The sequence below is a fragment of the Sinocyclocheilus rhinocerous genome, unplaced genomic scaffold (assembly GCF_001515625.1).
Source record: "Sinocyclocheilus rhinocerous isolate Xijiao unplaced genomic scaffold, SAMN03320098_v1.1 scaffold1802, whole genome shotgun sequence".
Taxonomy (NCBI): Eukaryota; Metazoa; Chordata; class Actinopteri; order Cypriniformes; family Cyprinidae; genus Sinocyclocheilus; species Sinocyclocheilus rhinocerous.
Window position 1 is genome coordinate 900,746 of NW_015654351.1, and position 20,312 is coordinate 921,057.

Below are 20,312 nucleotides of genomic sequence, written 5' to 3' on the forward strand. Positions count from 1 at the left end.
GTAATGGTGGAAGTGAAATCACCAACTATCGTATTGAGAAAAGAGACCGGATTAGTTTGCGTTGGGTAAAATGCAACAAGAGGAATGTTACTGACTTGCATTTCAAGGTGACCGCTCTTATTCCAGGCCATGAATATGAATTCAGAGTTTTTGCTGAAAATGCAGCAGGAATAAGTGAGCCAAGTCCTTCATCACCATTTGTCAAGGCCACAGATGCTCTTTTCAAACCAGGTCCTCCTGGCAACCCTAGAATCCTGGACACAACAAGTTCTTCCATCACGCTTGCATGGAACAAACCAGTTTATGATGGTGGTTCTGAAATTACTGGCTATATTCTTGAGACCTGTCTCCCTGGAACTGAAGAGGACGAATGGACAATTGTCTCCCCTAAAGATGGTGTAAAGGGGACATCATTTACAATTACAAATCTAAAAGAAAATCAGGAATACAAAATTAATGTGTCCGCTGTAAATTGTGAGGGTATTGGAGAAGCAGCACCTGTACCAGGTTCACCTAAAGCAGAGGAACGACTCATACCACCAGAGGCTGACCTTGATGCTGAACTTCGTAAGATTGTGAACATCAGAGCATGCAATACACTAAGACTTTTTGTGCCAATTAGAGGTAGACCAACACCAGAGGCCAAATGGTCAAGAGAGAATGATGAACCTTTAGACAGAGCTACCACTGAAACAACGTCATCTTTTACATCACTGGTTATTGCCAATGTGAATAGATTTGACAGTGGCAAATACAATTTGACTGTAGAAAACAACTCTGGAGCAAAGACAGTCTCTGTAATAGTTAGAGTTCTAGATACACCTGGAGCACCACAAAACCTAAAAATAAGCCAGGTCACTAAAGAATCTGTTTCACTTGTTTGGGATCCTCCACTTAATGATGGCGGCACAAAAATTAAGAATTATATTGTTGAGAAGCGTGAGGCTACAAGAAAGGCATATGCTACAGTAAATGCCAATTGTCACAAAACTACTTACACAGTTGACCAGCTCCAAGAAGGATGCAACTACTATTTCAGAGTTCTGGCAGAAAATGAATATGGCATTGGTCTCCCTATGGAGACTGGTGAATCTGTTAAAGTGTCTGAGAAGCCACTTCCCCCTGGCAAGATTGCACTTCAGGATGTCACAAAGACAAGTGTGACATTATCATGGGAAAAGCCTGAACATGATGGAGGAAGCAGAGTGGTTGCATATGTTGTAGAGATGCAGAGCAAAGGGAATGAAAAATGGACACAAGTTGTGATTGTCAAGGTACCTGAAGCAGTTATTACTGGGCTTGTACCTGGTGAAGAGTATATGTTCCGTGTTTCTGCAAGGAATGAAAAGGGAACCAGTGATCCTCGTCAAATTGGTGTGCCTGTGATTGCCAAAGACCTTGTAATTGCTCCATCTGCTAAAATGTTGTATTCCACATTCAGTGTCCTGGCAGGAGAAGATTTGACAATTGATATTCCATATAATGCTCGTCCCAAAGCTACCATTTCATGGCTAAAGGAAGCAGTTCCACTTAAACGAACAACCAGAGTTAACTTTTCCACTATGGATACACAGCTGAATTTAGTAATCAAAGAGGCCTGTAGAGATGATGTTGGCCAGTATAGTATTAAACTATCAAATACAGCTGGTGAGACAAAAGTAGACATTAGAATTGTAGTTCTTGACAAACCTGGTCCACCAACAGGCCCTGTTAAAGTTGATGAAGTAACATCTGACAGTGTTACCATTTCTTGGCAGCCACCAGAGTATGACGGAGGCTGCACCATTAATAACTATATAGTAGAAAAGAGGGACACATCCACAACTAATTGGCAGATTGTAGCAGCAAATCTAGCAAGAACTCAAATTAAGGCAGGAAGACTGAAGACAGGCTCTGAATATCAATTCAGAATTGCAGCAGAGAACAGATATGGCAAAAGCCCTCTGCTTGTGTCTGAATGTGTGGTTGCACAGTACCCGTACAAACTACCGGGCCCTCCTGGAACACCTTTCTTGCAGTCTTCCACAAAAGATAGTATGGTGATAGTGTGGAATGAACCTGTCATCGATGGTGGAAGCACAATCTTAGGGTATCACCTTGAGCGAAAAGAGAGAAATAGCATTCTTTGGATGAAACTAAACAAAAGCATAATTCAAGACACAACATTCAAGACAACAGGTCTTGAAGAAGGCATGGAATATGAATTCAGAGTTTATGCTGAAAACATTGTTGGCATTGGGAAGGCTAGTAAGATCTCAGAGGGCTATACTGCCAGAGATCCTTGTGATCCTCCTGGAACACCAGAAGCAGTTAGAATCACAAAAAATTATATTACAATTGCATGGACCAAGCCAGAGTATGATGGTGGAAGCAAAGTCACTGGATATATTGTAGAAAAGAAGGAATTGCCTGCAGGACGCTGGATGAAAGCAAACTTCACCAATATAATAGAGACTGAGTATACTGCAACAGGTCTTACCGAGGATGAGAAATATGAGTTCCGTGTCATGGCAAGAAATGCTGCTGGAGTTTTCAGTGATCCATCATATAGTACTGGACCTATCATGGCAAAGGATGAGATTGAACCACCACGTATCAGCATAGATCCAGAGTACACTCAAACAATTGTTGTAAATGCAGGGGACAACTTCAAGATTGATGCAGATATTCATGGAAAACCAACACCATCAATCTGTTGGATGAAGGGTGAGCAGGAACTTGGAAACACCATATCTCGTGAAATTAAAAGCACAGATAGCTATACCTGTTTGACTGTAAAGGAGGCCAAACTTGCTGATGGAGGTCAATATACTCTACATCTGCAAAATCCAGGAGGAGAAAAGACTGTACAAGTCAATATTTGTGTCCTTGATAAGCCTGGGCCACCAGAGGGACCCATCTCTATTACAGGTGTAACCAGTGAACAATGCTGCCTTTCTTGGAAATCACCTAAACAAGACGGTGGCAGTAAGATTACTCATTATATTGTTGAAAAAAGAGAGACTAGCAGACTACTTTGGACAGTTGTTGAACCCAAAGTCCAAGCTCTAAACCTTAAAATAATGAAACTACTAGAAGGAAATGAATATATTTTCAGAGTTTTACCAGTAAACAAATTTGGTGTTGGTGAGCCCCTCCAATCAAGTGCAGTTGTTATCAAGAATCCATTTACACCTCCAGATGCACCAAAAGGAGTGGAAGTCTCTAATGTCAAGAAAAATTCAATGGTCATAACCTGGGAGGCCCCAACAAATGATGGAGGTACTCCTATCACTGGTTATATTATTGAGAAACATGACAAGGAAGGCATTAGATGGACCAGATGCAACATGAAAACAGTTACTAACCTCACATTTAAAGTTACTGGACTCCTGGAGAACCACCTCTACGAATTTAGAGTTTCTGCTGAGAATGCTGCTGGAGTTAGTGAGGCAAGTTCTGCAACTGTATTCTATAAAGCCCTGGATCCTGTATTCAAGCCAGGTCCACCACATAATCCAAAAGTGTTAGACATGACCAAATCATCTGTTGTACTTGCATGGGGAAAGCCTATTTATGATGGTGGCTGTGAAATCCAGGGATATATTGTTGAAGCATGTGAAGCAAAAACAGCCATAGAGGAGACACAGGCTCCAGGAGAAGAAGGAAAGGCAGCTGCAGATGAATGGACAATCTGCACTCAACCAACAGGTGTTAAACTGACATGCTTTAATGTGGAAAATCTGAAAGAAAAGCAGGAATATAAATTCAGGGTTTGTGCAGTTAACAAGGTTGGTGTTGGGGAGCATGCTGATGTTGCAGGGTCCATACTGCCAGAGGACAAAACTGAGGAACCGGATCTTGATATTGATGCTGAGTTTAGAAAGGTTGTACGTATTAAAGCTGGAGGTTCTCTTAGAATGTTCATCCCTTTCAAAGGAAGACCAGCACCACAAATCAAATGGGAAAAAGATGGTGGGCAGATTAAGGAAACAGCACAGACTGAGACCAGCAGCAGTCACACTTCTCTTGTGATTGATAAAGTCAACAGGGCAGACAGTGGTAAATACACTGTTACTGCAGAAAACTCTGCTGGTGCAAAATCTGAAACAATTATTGTGAAAGTCCTTGACACACCAAGCGCTTCTCTCAACTTCAAAGTTAAAGAAATTACAAAAGAATCTGTTACTCTTACATGGGAGCCTCCCATTTTAGATGGTGGAGCAAAGATCAAAAATTACATTGTTGAAAAACGTGAGAGCACAAGAAAAACATTTTCTGCTGTTGTCACAAACTGCCACAAACTCTCTTGGAAAGTTGAACCACTTCAAGAAGGCTGCAGTTACTATTTTAGAGTGCTTGCAGAAAATGAACATGGTATAGGGCTACCTGCCGATATCACATATCCTTTGAAGGTTTCAGAGGTACCACAATGTCCTGGAAAATTAAGTGTTCTAGATGTTACTAAAACAAGTGTGTCTCTTTCTTGGGAAAAGCCAATTCATGATGGTGGCAGTAGAATTCTTCAATACCTTGTTGAAATGCAGGTCAAGGGTAATGATAAATGGTCTGGATGTGCCAATGTAAAAACACTGGAAGCTGTAATCAGTAATTTGAACCCTGGCGAAGAGTACACTTTCAGAGTAATTGCTATCAATGAAAAAGGAAAGAGTGACCCAAGAACACTTGCTGTCCCCGTGCAAGCAAAGGACCTTGTCTTTGGGCCTGATGTAAGACCTGCATTTAGCAACTACAGTGTTCTTGTTGGAAAGGACCTTCAAGTTGAAATCCCAGTTTCTGGTCGTCCAAAGCCAAAGGTTACATGGACAAAGGATGGTGCAGCCCTCAAGTTCACAACAAGGGTTAACATTTCTAATACAGCACACAGCACTGTTCTTAACATCAAAGAAGCAGCAAGAGAAGATGGTGGAATGTATGGAATAAACGTGTCCAATGTTGTTGGACAAAAGGATGCCACCATTGAAATCATCACTCTTGATAAACCTGGCCCACCAACTGGCCCTGTGCGATTTGATGAGATAACTGTTTCAAGCGTTACATTGTCGTGGGATCCTCCAAAGTATACTGGTGGTTGCCCAATTTCAAATTATATTGTGCAAAAGAGAGATACAACTTCTACAACATGGGAGAATGTTGCAATTTCATTAGCAAGAACAACACTTAAAGTCGTACGACTGAAGACCGGTGCTGAATATCAATTCAGAATCATTGCTCAGAACAGGTATGGCAAGAGCTATGCTCTGGACTCTTCAACTGTTGTTGCTCAGTATCCATATAGAGAACCAGGACCACCAGGAACTCCATTTGTGTCATGTCTATCAAAGGACCATATGGTTGTTGAGTGGAATGAGCCAGTTTCAGATGGCGGCAGCACCATTATTGGATATCATCTTGAAAGGAAGGAGAGAAACAGCATTCTTTGGACAAAGATAAATAAGACACTGATTCAAGAAACAAGACTCAAAACCAGTCCTTTAGAGGAAAGTGTTGAATACGAGTTCAGAGTATATGCTGAAAATATTGTTGGCATTGGAAGATGCAGCAAAATCTCAGAGGGCTTTGTTGCTCGTGATCCATGTGATCCTCCTGGAACCCCAGAAGCTGTCCATGTGACTAAAAATTCAATAACTATTCAGTGGACAAAGCCAGAGTATGATGGTGGAAGTGTTATCACTGGTTATACTGTTGAGAAACGTGATCTTCCTGAAGGACGCTGGATGAAAGCAAGTTTCACAAATGTTATTGAAACCAATTTTACTGTCACTGGGCTGACAGAAGGTGCCAAGTACGACTTCAGGGTAATTGCAAAGAATGCAGTTGGCACTATCAGCAAACCATCATACAACAGTGGACCTATTGCTGCATTGGATGAGGTAGAGCCACCAAAGTTCTCTATTGACCCAGAATACACTCAGACTCTAATTGTGAATGCGGGAGATACATTCAAACTTGATGCTGATGTTTATGGTAAGCCACTTCCTGCAATCCAGTGGTTTAAGAATGACAAGGAGCTTGAAAACACAATTAGATGTGACATCAGGAACACTGACAACAGAGCATTGATTATAGTAAAAGATGCAGTCAGACAAGATGGTGGAAACTACACTCTTCAGCTCACTAATGTTGCTGGATCTCAGACCGTTCAATTCCATGTTAAAGTCCTTGATAAACCAGGTCCACCAGAAGGGCCTCTTCATGTCACAGGCGTGTCCAGTGATAAATGCACACTGATATGGCATGCTCCACTAGATGATGGAGGAAACACTATCACTCATTACATTATTGAGAGACGTGAGACAAGTCGACTTGCTTGGACTGTGGTCTGTAATGATTGCAAAACTACAACATACAAAGTGACAAAGCTCCTGGAAGGCAACGAATATATATTCCGTGTCATGGCTGTGAACAGTTACGGTGTTGGGGAGCCAATTGAGGCACCATCCGTAATAATGAAAGATCCATTTAGTCAACCTGGATCACCACAAATGATCGAAGTAACAAATATTGCAAAGGACTCTATGATTATTTGCTGGAGTGCACCAGATACTGATGGTGGAAGTGAAATTCTTGGTTACATCATTGAGAAGAGAGACAGATCTGGAATTAGATGGACAAGGTGCAACAGAAAAAAAGTAACTGATGTATGCTTCAGAGTGCATGGCCTAATTGAGGATCATGAGTATGAATTCAGAATGTCAGCTGAAAATGCAGCTGGAATTGGAGAACCAAGCTTGCCAACTTCATACTACAAGGCTTGTGATCCCAAATACAAACCTGGCCCACCCATGCATGCACATGTTGTTGATACCACCAAGACTTCAATTACAGTGGCATGGGGAAAACCCCTTAATGATGGAGGATGTGCAATTCAAGGATATATTGTAGAGATCTGCAAAGCTGAAGAGGAAGAATGGACTATGTGCACTCCCCCTACTGGCTTACGTGTCAACAAATTTGAAATCACTAAGCTAACAGAACAACAAGAATATAAGATTCAAATATGTGCCATCAATAAATTAGGTGTTGGAGAACCTGCAGTTATTCCAGGAACTGCCAAGCCTGAGGACAAGCTGGAGACCCCTGAAATTCACCTTGATTCAGAGCTAAGGAAAGGCATTGTTGTTCGTGCAGGAGGATCAATAAGAATCAATGTACCATTCAAAGGTAGACCAATACCAGATATCAAATGGACTAAAGACGAAGGTGAACTGTCAGAAAAGACAGTGCTTGAAAAGGGTCTTAACTTCACCCAGCTTTCAATTGACTCCTGTGATAGAAGGGACTCTGGAAAATACACTGTTACTCTACAGAACAGCAGTGGCTCTGTATCTGAATTTGTGGCTGTTAAAGTGTTAGATACACCTGGAGCACCACTAAACCTCGTAATAAAGGATATCAAGAAGGACTCTGTTACACTTGTTTGGGAACCACCACTTATTGATGGAGGTGCAAAGATCAAGAATTATATTGTTGACAAGCGTGAATCCACAAGAAAAGCCTATGCAAATATAACAACCAAGTGCAGCAAAACAACTTATAAGGTGGAAGATCTTGCAGAGGGGGCCATGTATTATTTCAGAGTTATGGCTGAAAATGAATACGGTGTTGGTTTGCCGGTTGAAACAAAAACTGCTTCAAAGGCATCTGAAGTACCTCAGCCAGTTGGAAAGGTGATGCTGACGGATGTGACAAAAGTAAGTGCATCTCTGGCCTGGGAAAAGCCAGAGCATGATGGAGGTAGTAGGATTGCGGGCTACTTGATTGAAATGCAGCCGAAAGGAACTGACAAATGGGGTGTAGCAGCAAATGTAAAAACATGTGAGGGAATAGTCACTGGACTGACTGGCGGTCAGGAATATTTGTTCCGTGTTTTGGCATACAATGAGAAAGGCAAAAGTGAGCCAAAGACCCTTGCTGCTCCAGTTATTGCCAACGACCTCACAATTGAACCAAGCCTAAAGTTGCAGTTCAATACATATAGCGTCAAATCTGGAAAGGATTTCAAACTTGAAATACCTATTTTTGGACGTCCAAAACCAAAGATCACTTGGTCAAAGGATGGACAGTCACTTAAAGTAACATCCAGAGTTACTACTTTCTTAACACCAACATCCACAATCCTGCAGATTACTGAAGCCTGTAAAGATGACCTTGGAAAGTATACAGTTACCGCAACAAACAGTGTTTGTGCAGTTACAGAAGATATCAGTATCATAATCCTGGATAAACCTGGTCCACCCACAGGACCAATAAAAGTGAATGAAGTGAGCAACAATTCTGTTTCCATCTCATGGGAACCTCCGGAGTATACAGGAGGCTGCCAAGTAAAGCATTATATTGTTGAAAAGCGAGACACCACTGAAACTACTTGGCAAGTAGTTGCTGGATCAGTTGCCAGGACATCCCTCAAAATTACCAAGCTGAAAACAGGTGCTGAGTATCAGTTTAGAGTCATTGCTGAGAACAGATATGGTAAGAGTGCTCCTTTGGATTCAAAGTCCATTGTTGTGCAGTATCCTTACAAACCACCTGGTCCACCTGGTACTCCATATGTGAAATCTGCCACCAAGGATCAAATGATAATTGAGTGGAATGAACCAGTCAGTGATGGTGGCAGTTCAGTGATTGGATACCACCTTGAGAGCAAAGAAAGAAGTAGTATTCTATGGACAAAACTAAACAAAACACTTATTACTGATACTGTTTTCAAAATATGCAATCTTGAAGAAGGCATTGGTTATGAATTCAGGGTATATGCTGAAAACATTGTTGGTATTGGCAGAGCAAGCAAAGTTTCAGAGAGCTTTGTTGCCCGTGATCCATGTGATCCACCTGGAACACCTGAGGCTGTTACAATATCAAAGGACCACATTAAGATTCAGTGGACAAAGCCTCAATATGATGGTGGCAGCAAAGTGACTGGATATATTGTTGAGAGAAGAGATTTGCCTGAGGGCCGATGGATGAGGGCAAATTTTACCAATGTAATTGAGACAGAATTTACAATCACAGGCTTAACGGTAAACAATCAATATGAATTTAGAGTAATTGCAAGAAATGCAGTGGGTGTCTTCAGCGAGCCTTCAGACAGCACTGGACCAATTACTGCTACAGATGAAATTGAACCTCCTAGTGTTTCAATGGATCCTAAGTACAAGGATGTCATTGTTGTCAGTGCTGGAGACAACATAGTTTTGGATGCAGATATACACGGTAAACCAACACCTGATATTCAGTGGCTAAAAGAAGGAAAGGAAATGGATAAGATATTGCGTATTGAAGTAAGAATTACTCAAAAATATGCTTCCATTACAATAAAAGATTGTACAAGATTGGATGGTGGAGACTATGACCTTGTATTAAGTAACTGTGGTGGAACAAAATCAATTCCAATAAAAGTAAAAGTTCTTGACAGACCAGGTCCACCAACCGGACCATTACGAGTGACTGGCATCATGTCTGACAAATGTCATCTGTCCTGGTCTGAGCCCTTGCAGAATGGTGGAGCTAATATATCTCATTATATCCTTGAGAAAAGGGAAACTAGCAGACTATCATGGACTGTTGTTGATTCTAACATTCCTAGTGTAAATTATAAGGTGACCAAGCTCCTGCCAGGTGATGAGTATATCTTTAGAGTTATGGCTGTCAACAAATATGGCATTGGTGAACCTCTAGAATCTGAGGCAATTATTGCACGCAATCCATACAAGCCACCAAGTGTGCCATCAACACCAGAAGCAAGTGAGATAACAAAGGATTCAATAACTCTATCATGGAATGCCCCAGAGAGTGATGGTGGAGCAGAAATTAAGTGTTATCACTTAGAGAAGCGTGACAAAGATGGTGTGAGGTGGACAAAATGCAACCGACAGAAGCTGACCGATCTGCATTTCAAAGTAACTGGTCTGTCAGAGGGACATTTCTATGAGTTCCATGTGTCTGCTGAAAATGAAGCTGGTGTGGGAGAATTTAGTGATCTATCTCTGTTTTATAGAGCAATAAATGCCACAACTCCCCCAGGTCCACCTCATCATCCTAAAGTGACAGATCACACAAGCTCATCTGTCTCTCTGTCTTGGGGAAAACCTGCTACTGATGGTGGTGCATATATTAAAGGTTATATTGTTGAGATGAAAGAGGTTTCTTCAGAGGAATGGATCATATGCACACCCCCAGCTGGTATTCAAGCAACACGCCTCACAGTTGAAAGCCTGAAGGAAAATGCTGAATATAACTTCCGTGTTTGTGCAATTAATTCTGAAGGAGTTGGTGAACCTGCTGATGTTCATGGATCAGTGACTGCATCTGAAAAGATTGAAGCACCTGAGATTGAACTTGATGCTGACCTCAGGAAAGTTGTCTCTGTTCGTGCAGGAGGATCCCTTCGTCTTTTCATTACAATTAGAGGTCGACCTGAGCCATCCGTCAAATGGGAAAAGGAGGATGGGACTCTAACTGAGCGTGCTCAGATTGAATCCACCAGTTCATACACCATGCTTGTAATTGACAATGTCAGTAGATTTGACAGTGGAAAATATAACTTGACTCTTGAGAACAAGAGCGGCACAAAATCTGCATTTGTGAATGTCAGGGTGCTTGATACACCAAGTTCTCCACAGAAGTTTGAAGTGAAAGATGTAAAGAAAGATTCAGTAACTCTCTGCTGGGACACACCGCTTACAGATGGTGAGGCTAAAATAACCAATTATGTGGTTGAAAAGCGAGAATCTACAAGAAAAGCTTATACAACTGTCACAAGCAACTGCACACAGACTTCCTTTAAAGTTGATGAACTGCAGGAAGGAGGAATTTTCTACTTCCGTGTATGTGCTGTTAATGAGTATGGCTTTGGTGTGATGGCAGAAACAAAGAATCCTATTAAGGTTGCACAGGTACCAATGCCTCCAGGAAAAGTAACTCTTGTGGATGTCACGAAGAATAGTGTGACACTTACTTGGGTTAAGCCTGTCCACGATGGAGGGAGCAAAATCATCTGCTACAATGTAGAGATGCAACCCAAGAGTAGTGACAAATGGGGTGTAAGCTGCACAGTTAAGGTTCCAGAGGCAACTGTGAGCAACCTCACGCCTGGTGAAACATACTCATTCAGGGTTATTGCACTGAATGAGAAGGGCAAGAGTGAGCCTCAAGAACTTGGTGTACCTGTTGTAGCTAAAGATATTGAGATTGAACCCTCTGTTCATCTGCTGTTCAATACATACAGTGTTAAGGCTGGAGAAGATCTTACTGTGGAAGTTCCTGTGAGAGGCAGGCCTAAGCCAGTTGTCTCTTGGAAGAAGGATGGCCTTCCTTTGAGGCAAACAACCTCTCTTTCAATTGTCAACACGATGGTGTCAAGCAAAATTGTCATCAAAGAAGCTGCTATTGAACATGTTGGTAAATATGAAATCACTCTTGCTAATACAGCAGGCACCAAGTCCACAGACATTGGCATTGTTGTTCTTGATAAACCTGGGCCACCAGCTTCAGTGAAGGTTGATGCTGTGACTTCTGACAGTATTACATTGTCATGGGCCCCTCCAGAATATGATGGTGGATGCTCCATCAATAATTACATTGTTGAGAAGAGAGATACTAACACAACAGAGTGGCAGATTGTTTCAACAAATGTTGCCAGAACCTCAGTCAAAGTACCTCGATTGACACAGGGTTCTGAGTACCAGTTCCGCATCTATGCAGTGAATCGTTATGGAAAGGGTAAGCCAATTGACTCTCCAGGAATTACTGCAGAGTACACATTTAAACAGCCTGGCCCACCTTCTACGCCCCGTGTTGCTCATGCCACCAAGGTTTTCATGCTCGTCACATGGAATGAGCCAGTTAATGATGGTGGTAGCACAGTCCTTGGCTATCATTTAGAACGCAAGGAGAGAAGCAGTATTCTTTGGACAAAGGTGAACAGGACAATAATCAAGGATACTGAATTCAAAGTAACTGGAATTGAGGAAGGTATGATGTATGAATTCCATGTCTATGCTGAAAATATTGCTGGAATTGGCAAAGCAAGCAAAGCCAGTGAGCCCATAGCTGCACGAGATCCCTGCGATCCTCCTGGTCAGCCTGTGGTAACTAGCATTACCAAATCCTCTGTTTCTCTTTCTTGGACCAAGCCTGAGTATGACGGTGGAGCCAAAGTTACTGGCTACATAATTGAGCGTAGAGATCTTCCAGAGGGTCGCTGGATAAGATGCAATTTTACCAATGTTGTAGAGACTTATTTTGATGTTACTGGCCTAACATTGGATGAGAAATATGATTTCCGTGTCATCGCAAAGAATGCTGCTGGACTATTCAGTGAGCCATCTGATAACACTGGTCCTATTACAGTTAAAGATAATGTAGATCCACCACGCATTATGATGGATGTCAAGTTCAAGGATGTTGTGGTAGTAAAAGCTGGGGAAACCCTGAAGATTAATGCTGACATTGCAGGGCGCCCTCTTCCAGTTGCATCTTGGTCAAAGGATGGACATGAAATTGAACAGAAGGCAAGAATTCAGATAACTGGAACAGATACTAGTACTATGATAGTAGTTAAAGACTGCAAAAGGAGTGATTCTGGACAGTACGCTTTGACTTTAAAGAATGTTGCAGGAAGTGTCACAACACCAGTAAACTGTGTTATTCTGGATAAACCAGGACCTTCAGCAGGACCACTATCAGTAACAGGCCTCACAGCAGAGGAGTGCACACTGTCATGGGGACCACCACAAGAAATTGGTGGCTCTGAAATAACACATTATATTGTTCAGAAACGAGAGACCAGTCGATTGGCATGGACACTTGTACATGGAGAGGTCAAAACTACAACATTCAAGGTCACTAAGCTCCTAAAAGGAAATGAATACATATTCAGAGTATTAGCTGTCAACAAATTTGGACTTGGTGAAGCCCTTGAAAGTGAAATGGTCAAGGTCACTGAACCATACACTATCCCAGGAGCTCCAACAAATGTTGAAATTACAAGTGTGACCAGTGAGGAAATGAAGCTAACTTGGACAAAACCTGCATCTGATGGAGGCAGCGAGATCCTTGGATATATAATTGAAAGGCGAGAGAAATCTGGTCTTCACTGGGTCCGTGTGAACAGGGACCTTGTGAAAGACCTAACAGCTGTAATATCAAAAGTAAGAAGAGGATGTGAGTATGAGTTTAGGGTTTATGCTGAAAATTCAGCAGGCTTGAGTCCAGCCAGTGACCCATCTCCTTCAGCAAGGGCAGAGGATGAACTGTTGGTACCATCCCCACCAACTAAACCTAAGATTCTGGATCATACCAAGAATTCTATTACTATTGCCTGGAAAAAGCCATTATCTGATGGTGGTGCACAGATCCTCGGATACAGTGTAGAATATAAGAATTCTGAGGTTACAGAATGGATTGTGGCTATTCAGATGACAAAAAGCAATGAATTCACAGTTTCTGGTCTTACAACTGATGTACAGTATGTATTTGCTGTTAAAGCAATCAACAAAGTTGGTGTCAGTGAACAGTCGCCTGTCTCTGAGTCACAGTCAGCAACGGAGAGAAAGGAGGAACCTGTATTTGACATTGACATTGAGATGCGAAAAACTTTAATTGTCAAGCATGGTAATTCATTCACTTTGACGGCTCCATTTAAAGGAAAGCCAGTGCCTTCAGTTACATGGAATAAAGAGGAGGTCGATCTCAAAGCAAGGGCAAGCATAGAAACAACAGAAACATGCACATCTGTTACTATTGAGAAAGCAACACGAAATGACTCTGGACAATACATTGTTACTTTGGACAATGGTGTTGGAACAGCATCTTTGCCAGTGATGATCAAAGTCCTTGATACCCCTGGACCACCAACTAATGTGAAAATTACTGAAGTCACAAAAGATTCTGCTACAGTTACTTGGGAACCTCCAGAGAATGATGGAGGAGATGCTGTTAAGGCTTATCATGTTGAGAAACGTGAAGCAAGCAAAAAGGCTTGGGTATGCGTAACAAGCAACTGTCACAGTCTGACATACAGGGTTGAAGACTTGCAAGAAGGTGCAATCTACTACTTTAGAGTCACTGGAGAAAATGAGTTTGGAACAGGTGTAACTGCTGAAACTAAAGATGGAACCAAGATAACAGGTACAATTATGTCCATGTTTATTTGTCTGAAAATGAGAAAATAATAGGTTTCAGAAAAACTTTATTCATTTTGTGTTTTAAATATGATTTCAACTTTGCACCAACAGAAAAACCAAGTCCACCTGCTAGGCTTGGCGTTTCTGCAGTAACAAAGAATACCGTCACCATTGCATGGTCAAAACCAGAGTATGATGGTGGAAGCCGAATTACCAGCTACCTCATTGATGCCCTTGAAAAGGGCCAACAGAAGTGGGTTAAATGTGCCACTGTTAAAGCCAACACCCACATTATTAAGAACCTAAGGGAAAATGCAGAATACTTTTTCAGAGTTCGTGCTGAGAATCATGCTGGACTTAGCGAACCAAAAGAAATGATTATTCCTGTGGTTGTGAAAGATCAACTTGGTGAGTGTTAATTCATTCAATTCATTCCATGTTTATCATATTTAAATAATCTATTAATGTTGTACGTCCATTTCCTTTGACTATTATTTACAGATGCGCCTGAGTTTGATATGAAGAATTTCCCACATAACAGTGTTTATGTGAGGGCAGGATCAAATCTTAAATTTGAGCTTCCTCTCTCGGGTAAACCAATGCCAAAAGTCACAATGTCAAGAGGCAATGCTCCAGTTAAGTGCGGCAAGAGATTTAGCTATGAAGTAACCCCTGAAAGTCTCAATATCAACCTCAAGGAAAGCACTGCAAGTGATGCTGGAAGATATGACATTGTTGCCTCAAACACAAGTGGAACCACCAAGATGTTTGTAAATATACTGGTCCTGGATAGACCAGGTCCTCCAGTCGGTCCTGTTGAAGTTAGTGATGTGAGGGAGACAAGCTTGTGTCTCAAATGGCTCCCACCTGTGTATGATGGTGGCAGTCCTGTTACAAACTATGTTGTTCTTAAACGTGAAACAAGTACTCCAGCCTGGACAGAAGTGTCTTCCACAATTGCAAGAAGCACTGTTAAAGTCACCAAACTGACAAAGGGAGAAGAATACCAGTTCAGGGTTAAAGCTGAGAATCGCTTTGGCATCAGTGATCACATTGATTCTCAGTCAGTTACAGTGAAGCTTCCATACAGTGAGTACATAGATAATGTACATAATGTGCAATTGCTTCTAGTTATGTCTGAATTTCTGTTAAACCTCTGCTGGTTTATTGTATTTTTAGCTATACCTGGACCACCATCAACACCATGGCTGGGTTATGTGTCAAGGGAGAGCCTCACTGTTTGCTGGAATGAGCCAGTAGTAGATGGAGGAAGCCCAGTGGTTGGATACCATGTCCAAATGAAAGAAAGCAGCAGCATTCTTTGGCAGACAGTGAACAAAACAGCAATCCCTGCAACTCAAATTAGAGTGACAAATATATGTCCTGGAATGATTTACGAATTCAAAGTAGCTGTAGAAAATGCAGCTGGCATTGGAAAGTTCAGCAAGACATCAGAAGAAGTGCTAGCAATTGATGCCTGTGGTAAGTTTTAATAATACAAATAATAATATATAAACTAAGTTGATACGTTGTCAAGTTTCTCTGAATTTCATTGCCAAATAACAAATCATTGTTTTGTTTTAGAACCACCGGCAAATGTGAGAATTTCTGAGGTTACAAAAAATTCAATTAGCCTTGTATGGCAGAAGCCTCCATTTGATGGTGGAAGCAAAATCACTGGCTACATGGTTGAGCGAAGAGATGCTCCAAATGGCAGATGGACAAAGGCAAACTTTACCAATGTCATTGATACTAACTTCACTGTATCAGGCTTGACTCAGGATCAGGCATATGAATTCAGGATTTTTGCAAAGAATGCAGTTGGCTCGATCAGCAATCCATCTCTAATTGCAGGACCAGTAACTTGTGTCGACATTTCTGGTAAGTTTATTGCTGCTACTTTGTTGGATATCTCATGTTATCATGCCCAGCAATACTATTCACACTTTATTACACACGGTTCTGTTTCCTCCCATTCTTAGGTGCTCCAGTAATTGACCTGCCCCCAGAGTATTTGGATGTTGTGCAATACAAAGCTGATACATCATTCAAAATCAAAGTGGGAATATTTGCTAAACCCTTGCCAACTATTGAATGGCTTAAAGATGAAAAGGAGCTAGTGTCAAGTGCACAGCTGTCAATTGAGAACACAACTGACTCATCTGCCATCCTCATTAAGGATGCTAGTCGTCTTAATACTGGAACCTATGAGCTCAAAATCAAGAATGTGTTTGGCACAGCGTCTGCTTCTATCAGAATACAGATTTTGGGTATGTAATCATTTGTGCCAAAAAAATATATAAATGTAATTTCAATGTCTTTTTCACCTCTTTATTTCCTCATTGTAAATTTATAAACATTTTCATTCTGTAAATAGACAAACCTGGACCTCCAGCTGGACACATTGAATTCAAATCAGTCTCTGCTGACAAGATAACAATTGCATGGGAACCAGTGGCTGATGAAGGAGGCGCCAAAGTAACTCATTACATTGTAGAAAAACGAGAGACAAGTAGAGTAGTGTGGTCCCCAGTTTCTGAAGCAATGGAAGCACGTACTGTCACTGTCCAAAAGTTGACCAGAGGAAATGAATACATATTCCATGTCAGAGGTGTTAACAAATTTGGAGCTGGAGATCCTCTGGAGTCTGAGCCTGTAATTGCCAAAAATGCATTTGGTAAGGAGACAGTAACTGAAAATCAAAATTATTAAATCATATAATGTATAGTGTTGGTAAACCAGATAATATAACATTACAAATACACTATTTATTAAGTCAATTATTATTATTGTTTTTAGTTACTCCTGGACAAACTTCTACACCTGAAGCAACAGATATCACCAGAACATCAATGCAGATTGTTTGGGATAAACCAAGTGTGGATGGTGGTAGCATGGTTACAGGATACTATCTGGAGAGACGTGACAAGAAGAGCCTGCGCTGGGTAAAAGTGTACAAGGACCCCATTAGTGACACCAAAGCAAAGGCCCATCATCTCACAGAAGGAAATGAATATCAGTATCGTGTATGTGCAATCAATAAAGCTGGGGAAGGTCCATACTCTGATGTTTCTGACTTGTACAAAGCTGCTGATCCAGTTGGTATGTATTACTTTTTCATTTTACTGAAATGTTCATTTTACTAAATTCATATTTAATTAAGAGTCTAACTGCCTTGACAAAGATCTAACCAAGCTTTGTAAATTCTCCTAAGACCCACCATGTGAACCAACTAAGCTCAAGGTAGTGGACTCAACTAAAACATCAATCACACTTGGATGGTCAAAGCCAGAGTATGATGGAGGCAGTGAAATCACCAGCTATGTTGTAGAAAAAAGAGTTGGTGAGGAAGGGGAGTGGACAGTGATTAGCCATAAGGGAGAAGTGAGAACCACAGAGTATGTTGCCTCAGACCTTAAACCAGATATTGACTACTACTTCCGTGTATCGGCTGTTAATTGTGCTGGACGTGGAGACCCAATAGAAATGGAAGAGCCAGTACAAGCCAAGGACATTCTTGGTATGTACTTATGTTGAAATGCTTGTTATATCTTTGTACATTTTATAACAATATTTTCCGCTTGTAACAACAGCATAAATAATTTGAATTATTATTTTGCAGAGGAAGCCCAGGTTGATACGGATGTTGCAATGAGAACTCACTACATTGTGAAAGCTGGTAAAGATGTTGAAATCATGGTGCCCCTGAAAGGCAGACCTGCTCCAAGTGTCTCTTGGAAGAAGGAAGACCAAAACATTGACAATGATCCTAAATATGACATTCACAACACAGACACGTCATCGTGTCTCATAATTACACAAGTAACTCGAAATGACACTGGTAAATACACCATTAATATATCAAATGGTGTAGGAGAACCAAAGTCCTTAACTGTGTCTGTTAAAGTACAGGACACTCCAGCTGCTTGTAGGAATTTGATTTTGAAAGACGTCACTCGTGGGAAAGTTACACTTTGCTGGGAGCCTCCTCTACTGGATGGTGGCGCTGAAATTACCAATTATGTTGTTGAGAAAAGAGACTCTTCTAAGCGTACATATGCCTGTGTAACAAATAAGTGCAAGGAAACCACATGTGTAATTGAAGAACTCTCTGAGAAAGCATCATTCTTCTTCCGTGTATTAGCCGAAAATGAGAATGGCGTTGGAGATCCATGTGAAACAGCAGAGCCAGTTAAAGCCACAGAGACACCAGGACCAGTCAAAGACCTTTCTATGAAAGACTCCACAAAGACTTCAGTAACACTACAATGGAACAAACCAGATTATGATGGTGGTAGCATTATTACAGACTATATAATTGAAAATAAACTCCAAGGTCAAGAAGAATGGGCCCCTGCTGGCACAAACAAGCACTGTGAACATGAAGTAACAAAGCTTAAGGAACTCACTGAAATGTTTTTCAGAGTTTGTTCCAAGAATGAAAAGGGTACTAGTGTCTTTGTTGAAATCGGACCAATTAAAGTAAAGGACTACATTATCTCACCAGAAGCAAACCTTGAAGAGTATCCTGATGGACAAATCAGTGTACGTTTGGGACACAATGTTCACGTTGAATTGCCATACAAGGGTAAACCAAGACCAACCATTCTTTGGTTAAAGGACAATTTACCACTGAAAGAGAGTGAAAAAATACGCTTCAAGAAGACTGAAAACAAAGCCACTCTTATGATAAAAAATGTGGAGAAAGAGAATGGAGGCAAATACACACTTACTCTTGACAACACATTCTTCAGAAAATCTTTTCATATACAGGTTATTACCCTTGGACCACCCTCTAAACCTATTGGACCCATCCGCTTGGATGAGGTCAGAGCAGAAAGTATAGCTATATCTTGGGATGAGCCAAATGATAATGGGGGTGGAGAAATCACTTGTTACACTGTTGAGAAACGTGACACCTCTCAGACAGACTGGAAAATGGCTTGTTCAAGTGTGATTGGAACATCATTTAAGGTACCCAATCTGATCAAGGGAATTCAATATCAGTTCAGAGTCTGTGCAGAGAATAGATATGGTGCAAGTGAACCTTTAGTTTCACAAAATGTCATTGCCAAGCATGAGTTCAGACCACCTGGCCCACCAGGCATGCCAGTGGTTTACAATGTTACAAATGATGGAATGACTATTCATTGGGATGCACCTATTTTTGATGGAGGTTGTCCAATCCTTGGGTTCCATGTTGAAAAGAAGGAGAAGAACAGCATAATGTGGCAAAAGGTCAACATAGTCTTGGTCAAAGAAAGGGAGTACAGGATTCCTGGTCTTATTGAAGGCTTGGAATATCAGTTCAGAGTCTACGCCCAGAATGACGCTGGATACAGTCGCATGAGTGATGCAAGCAAACCTGTTATGGCTGTTTCTCCAGTTGGCAAGTTCAACTTTTAGGCTTATTTTTTCACATAGATATTTCACATTTTAAATATATTACAGTTGACAGTGTCTAAATAGTAAATAACATATGTATTTCAATTTCAGATCCTCCTGGTACCCCTGACTACGTTGATGTAACAAGTGAATCAGTTAAACTGAAATGGGAAGCACCCAAGCGTGATGGTGGAAGCAAAATTGTTGCCTATAATGTGGAAAAACGACAGGGCAAAGGACGGTGGTTAAAGACCAATTTTTCAAATGTGACTGACACAGAATTTACAGTGACTGGTCTTGCTTGCGGTGAACGCTATGAATTTAGAGTCATAGCAAGAAATGCTATCGGCACAGTGAGCCCACCCTCTCAGTCTTCTGGATATGTCTTAATCAGAGATGAGAGCTGTAAGTACACACAGTTTATATTGTGTTTTTCGTTGTTCAACATTTTTATATGGAATTTTTATGCTGGTCTGTACATCTTAAATTCATAATCTGATCTCTTTCAGTTTCTCCAAACATTGAGTTTGGACAGGAATACTTTGAGGGAGTCTCTATTAAAGCTGGAGAAATCATCAGGCTAAAAGTAACAATCAAAGGAAGACCAACACCAAAAGTTACCTGGTACAGAGATAATATTGAATTAACCAAGAAAATGGTTGATATCACAACAATTTCTGGATCAAGTACCCTCTTTATCAGAGATGCTGACCGTAGTCATCGCGGTCTTTATACTGTGGAAGCCATAAATCCCTCAGGATCTAAAAAGGAATCAGTGAAAGTTGAAGTCTTTGGTATGAA

General features: G+C 41.1%; 1 protein-coding gene across 1 annotated transcript in view; it reads left to right on the forward strand.

Moving 5' to 3' along the window:
- LOC107716993 (titin-like) overlaps positions 1-20,312 on the forward strand; it is a 161,854-nt gene that overhangs the window by 120,384 nt on the left and 21,158 nt on the right. The window contains 12 exon segments of the mRNA XM_016523634.1: positions 108-14,130; positions 14,238-14,534; positions 14,628-15,215; positions 15,306-15,608; positions 15,711-16,007; positions 16,109-16,396; positions 16,504-16,803; positions 16,926-17,228; positions 17,341-17,646; positions 17,749-19,515; positions 19,623-19,916; positions 20,021-20,305. Coding sequence (XP_016379120.1) covers positions 108-14,130; positions 14,238-14,534; positions 14,628-15,215; positions 15,306-15,608; positions 15,711-16,007; positions 16,109-16,396; positions 16,504-16,803; positions 16,926-17,228; positions 17,341-17,646; positions 17,749-19,515; positions 19,623-19,916; positions 20,021-20,305 — 19,051 coding nt within the window.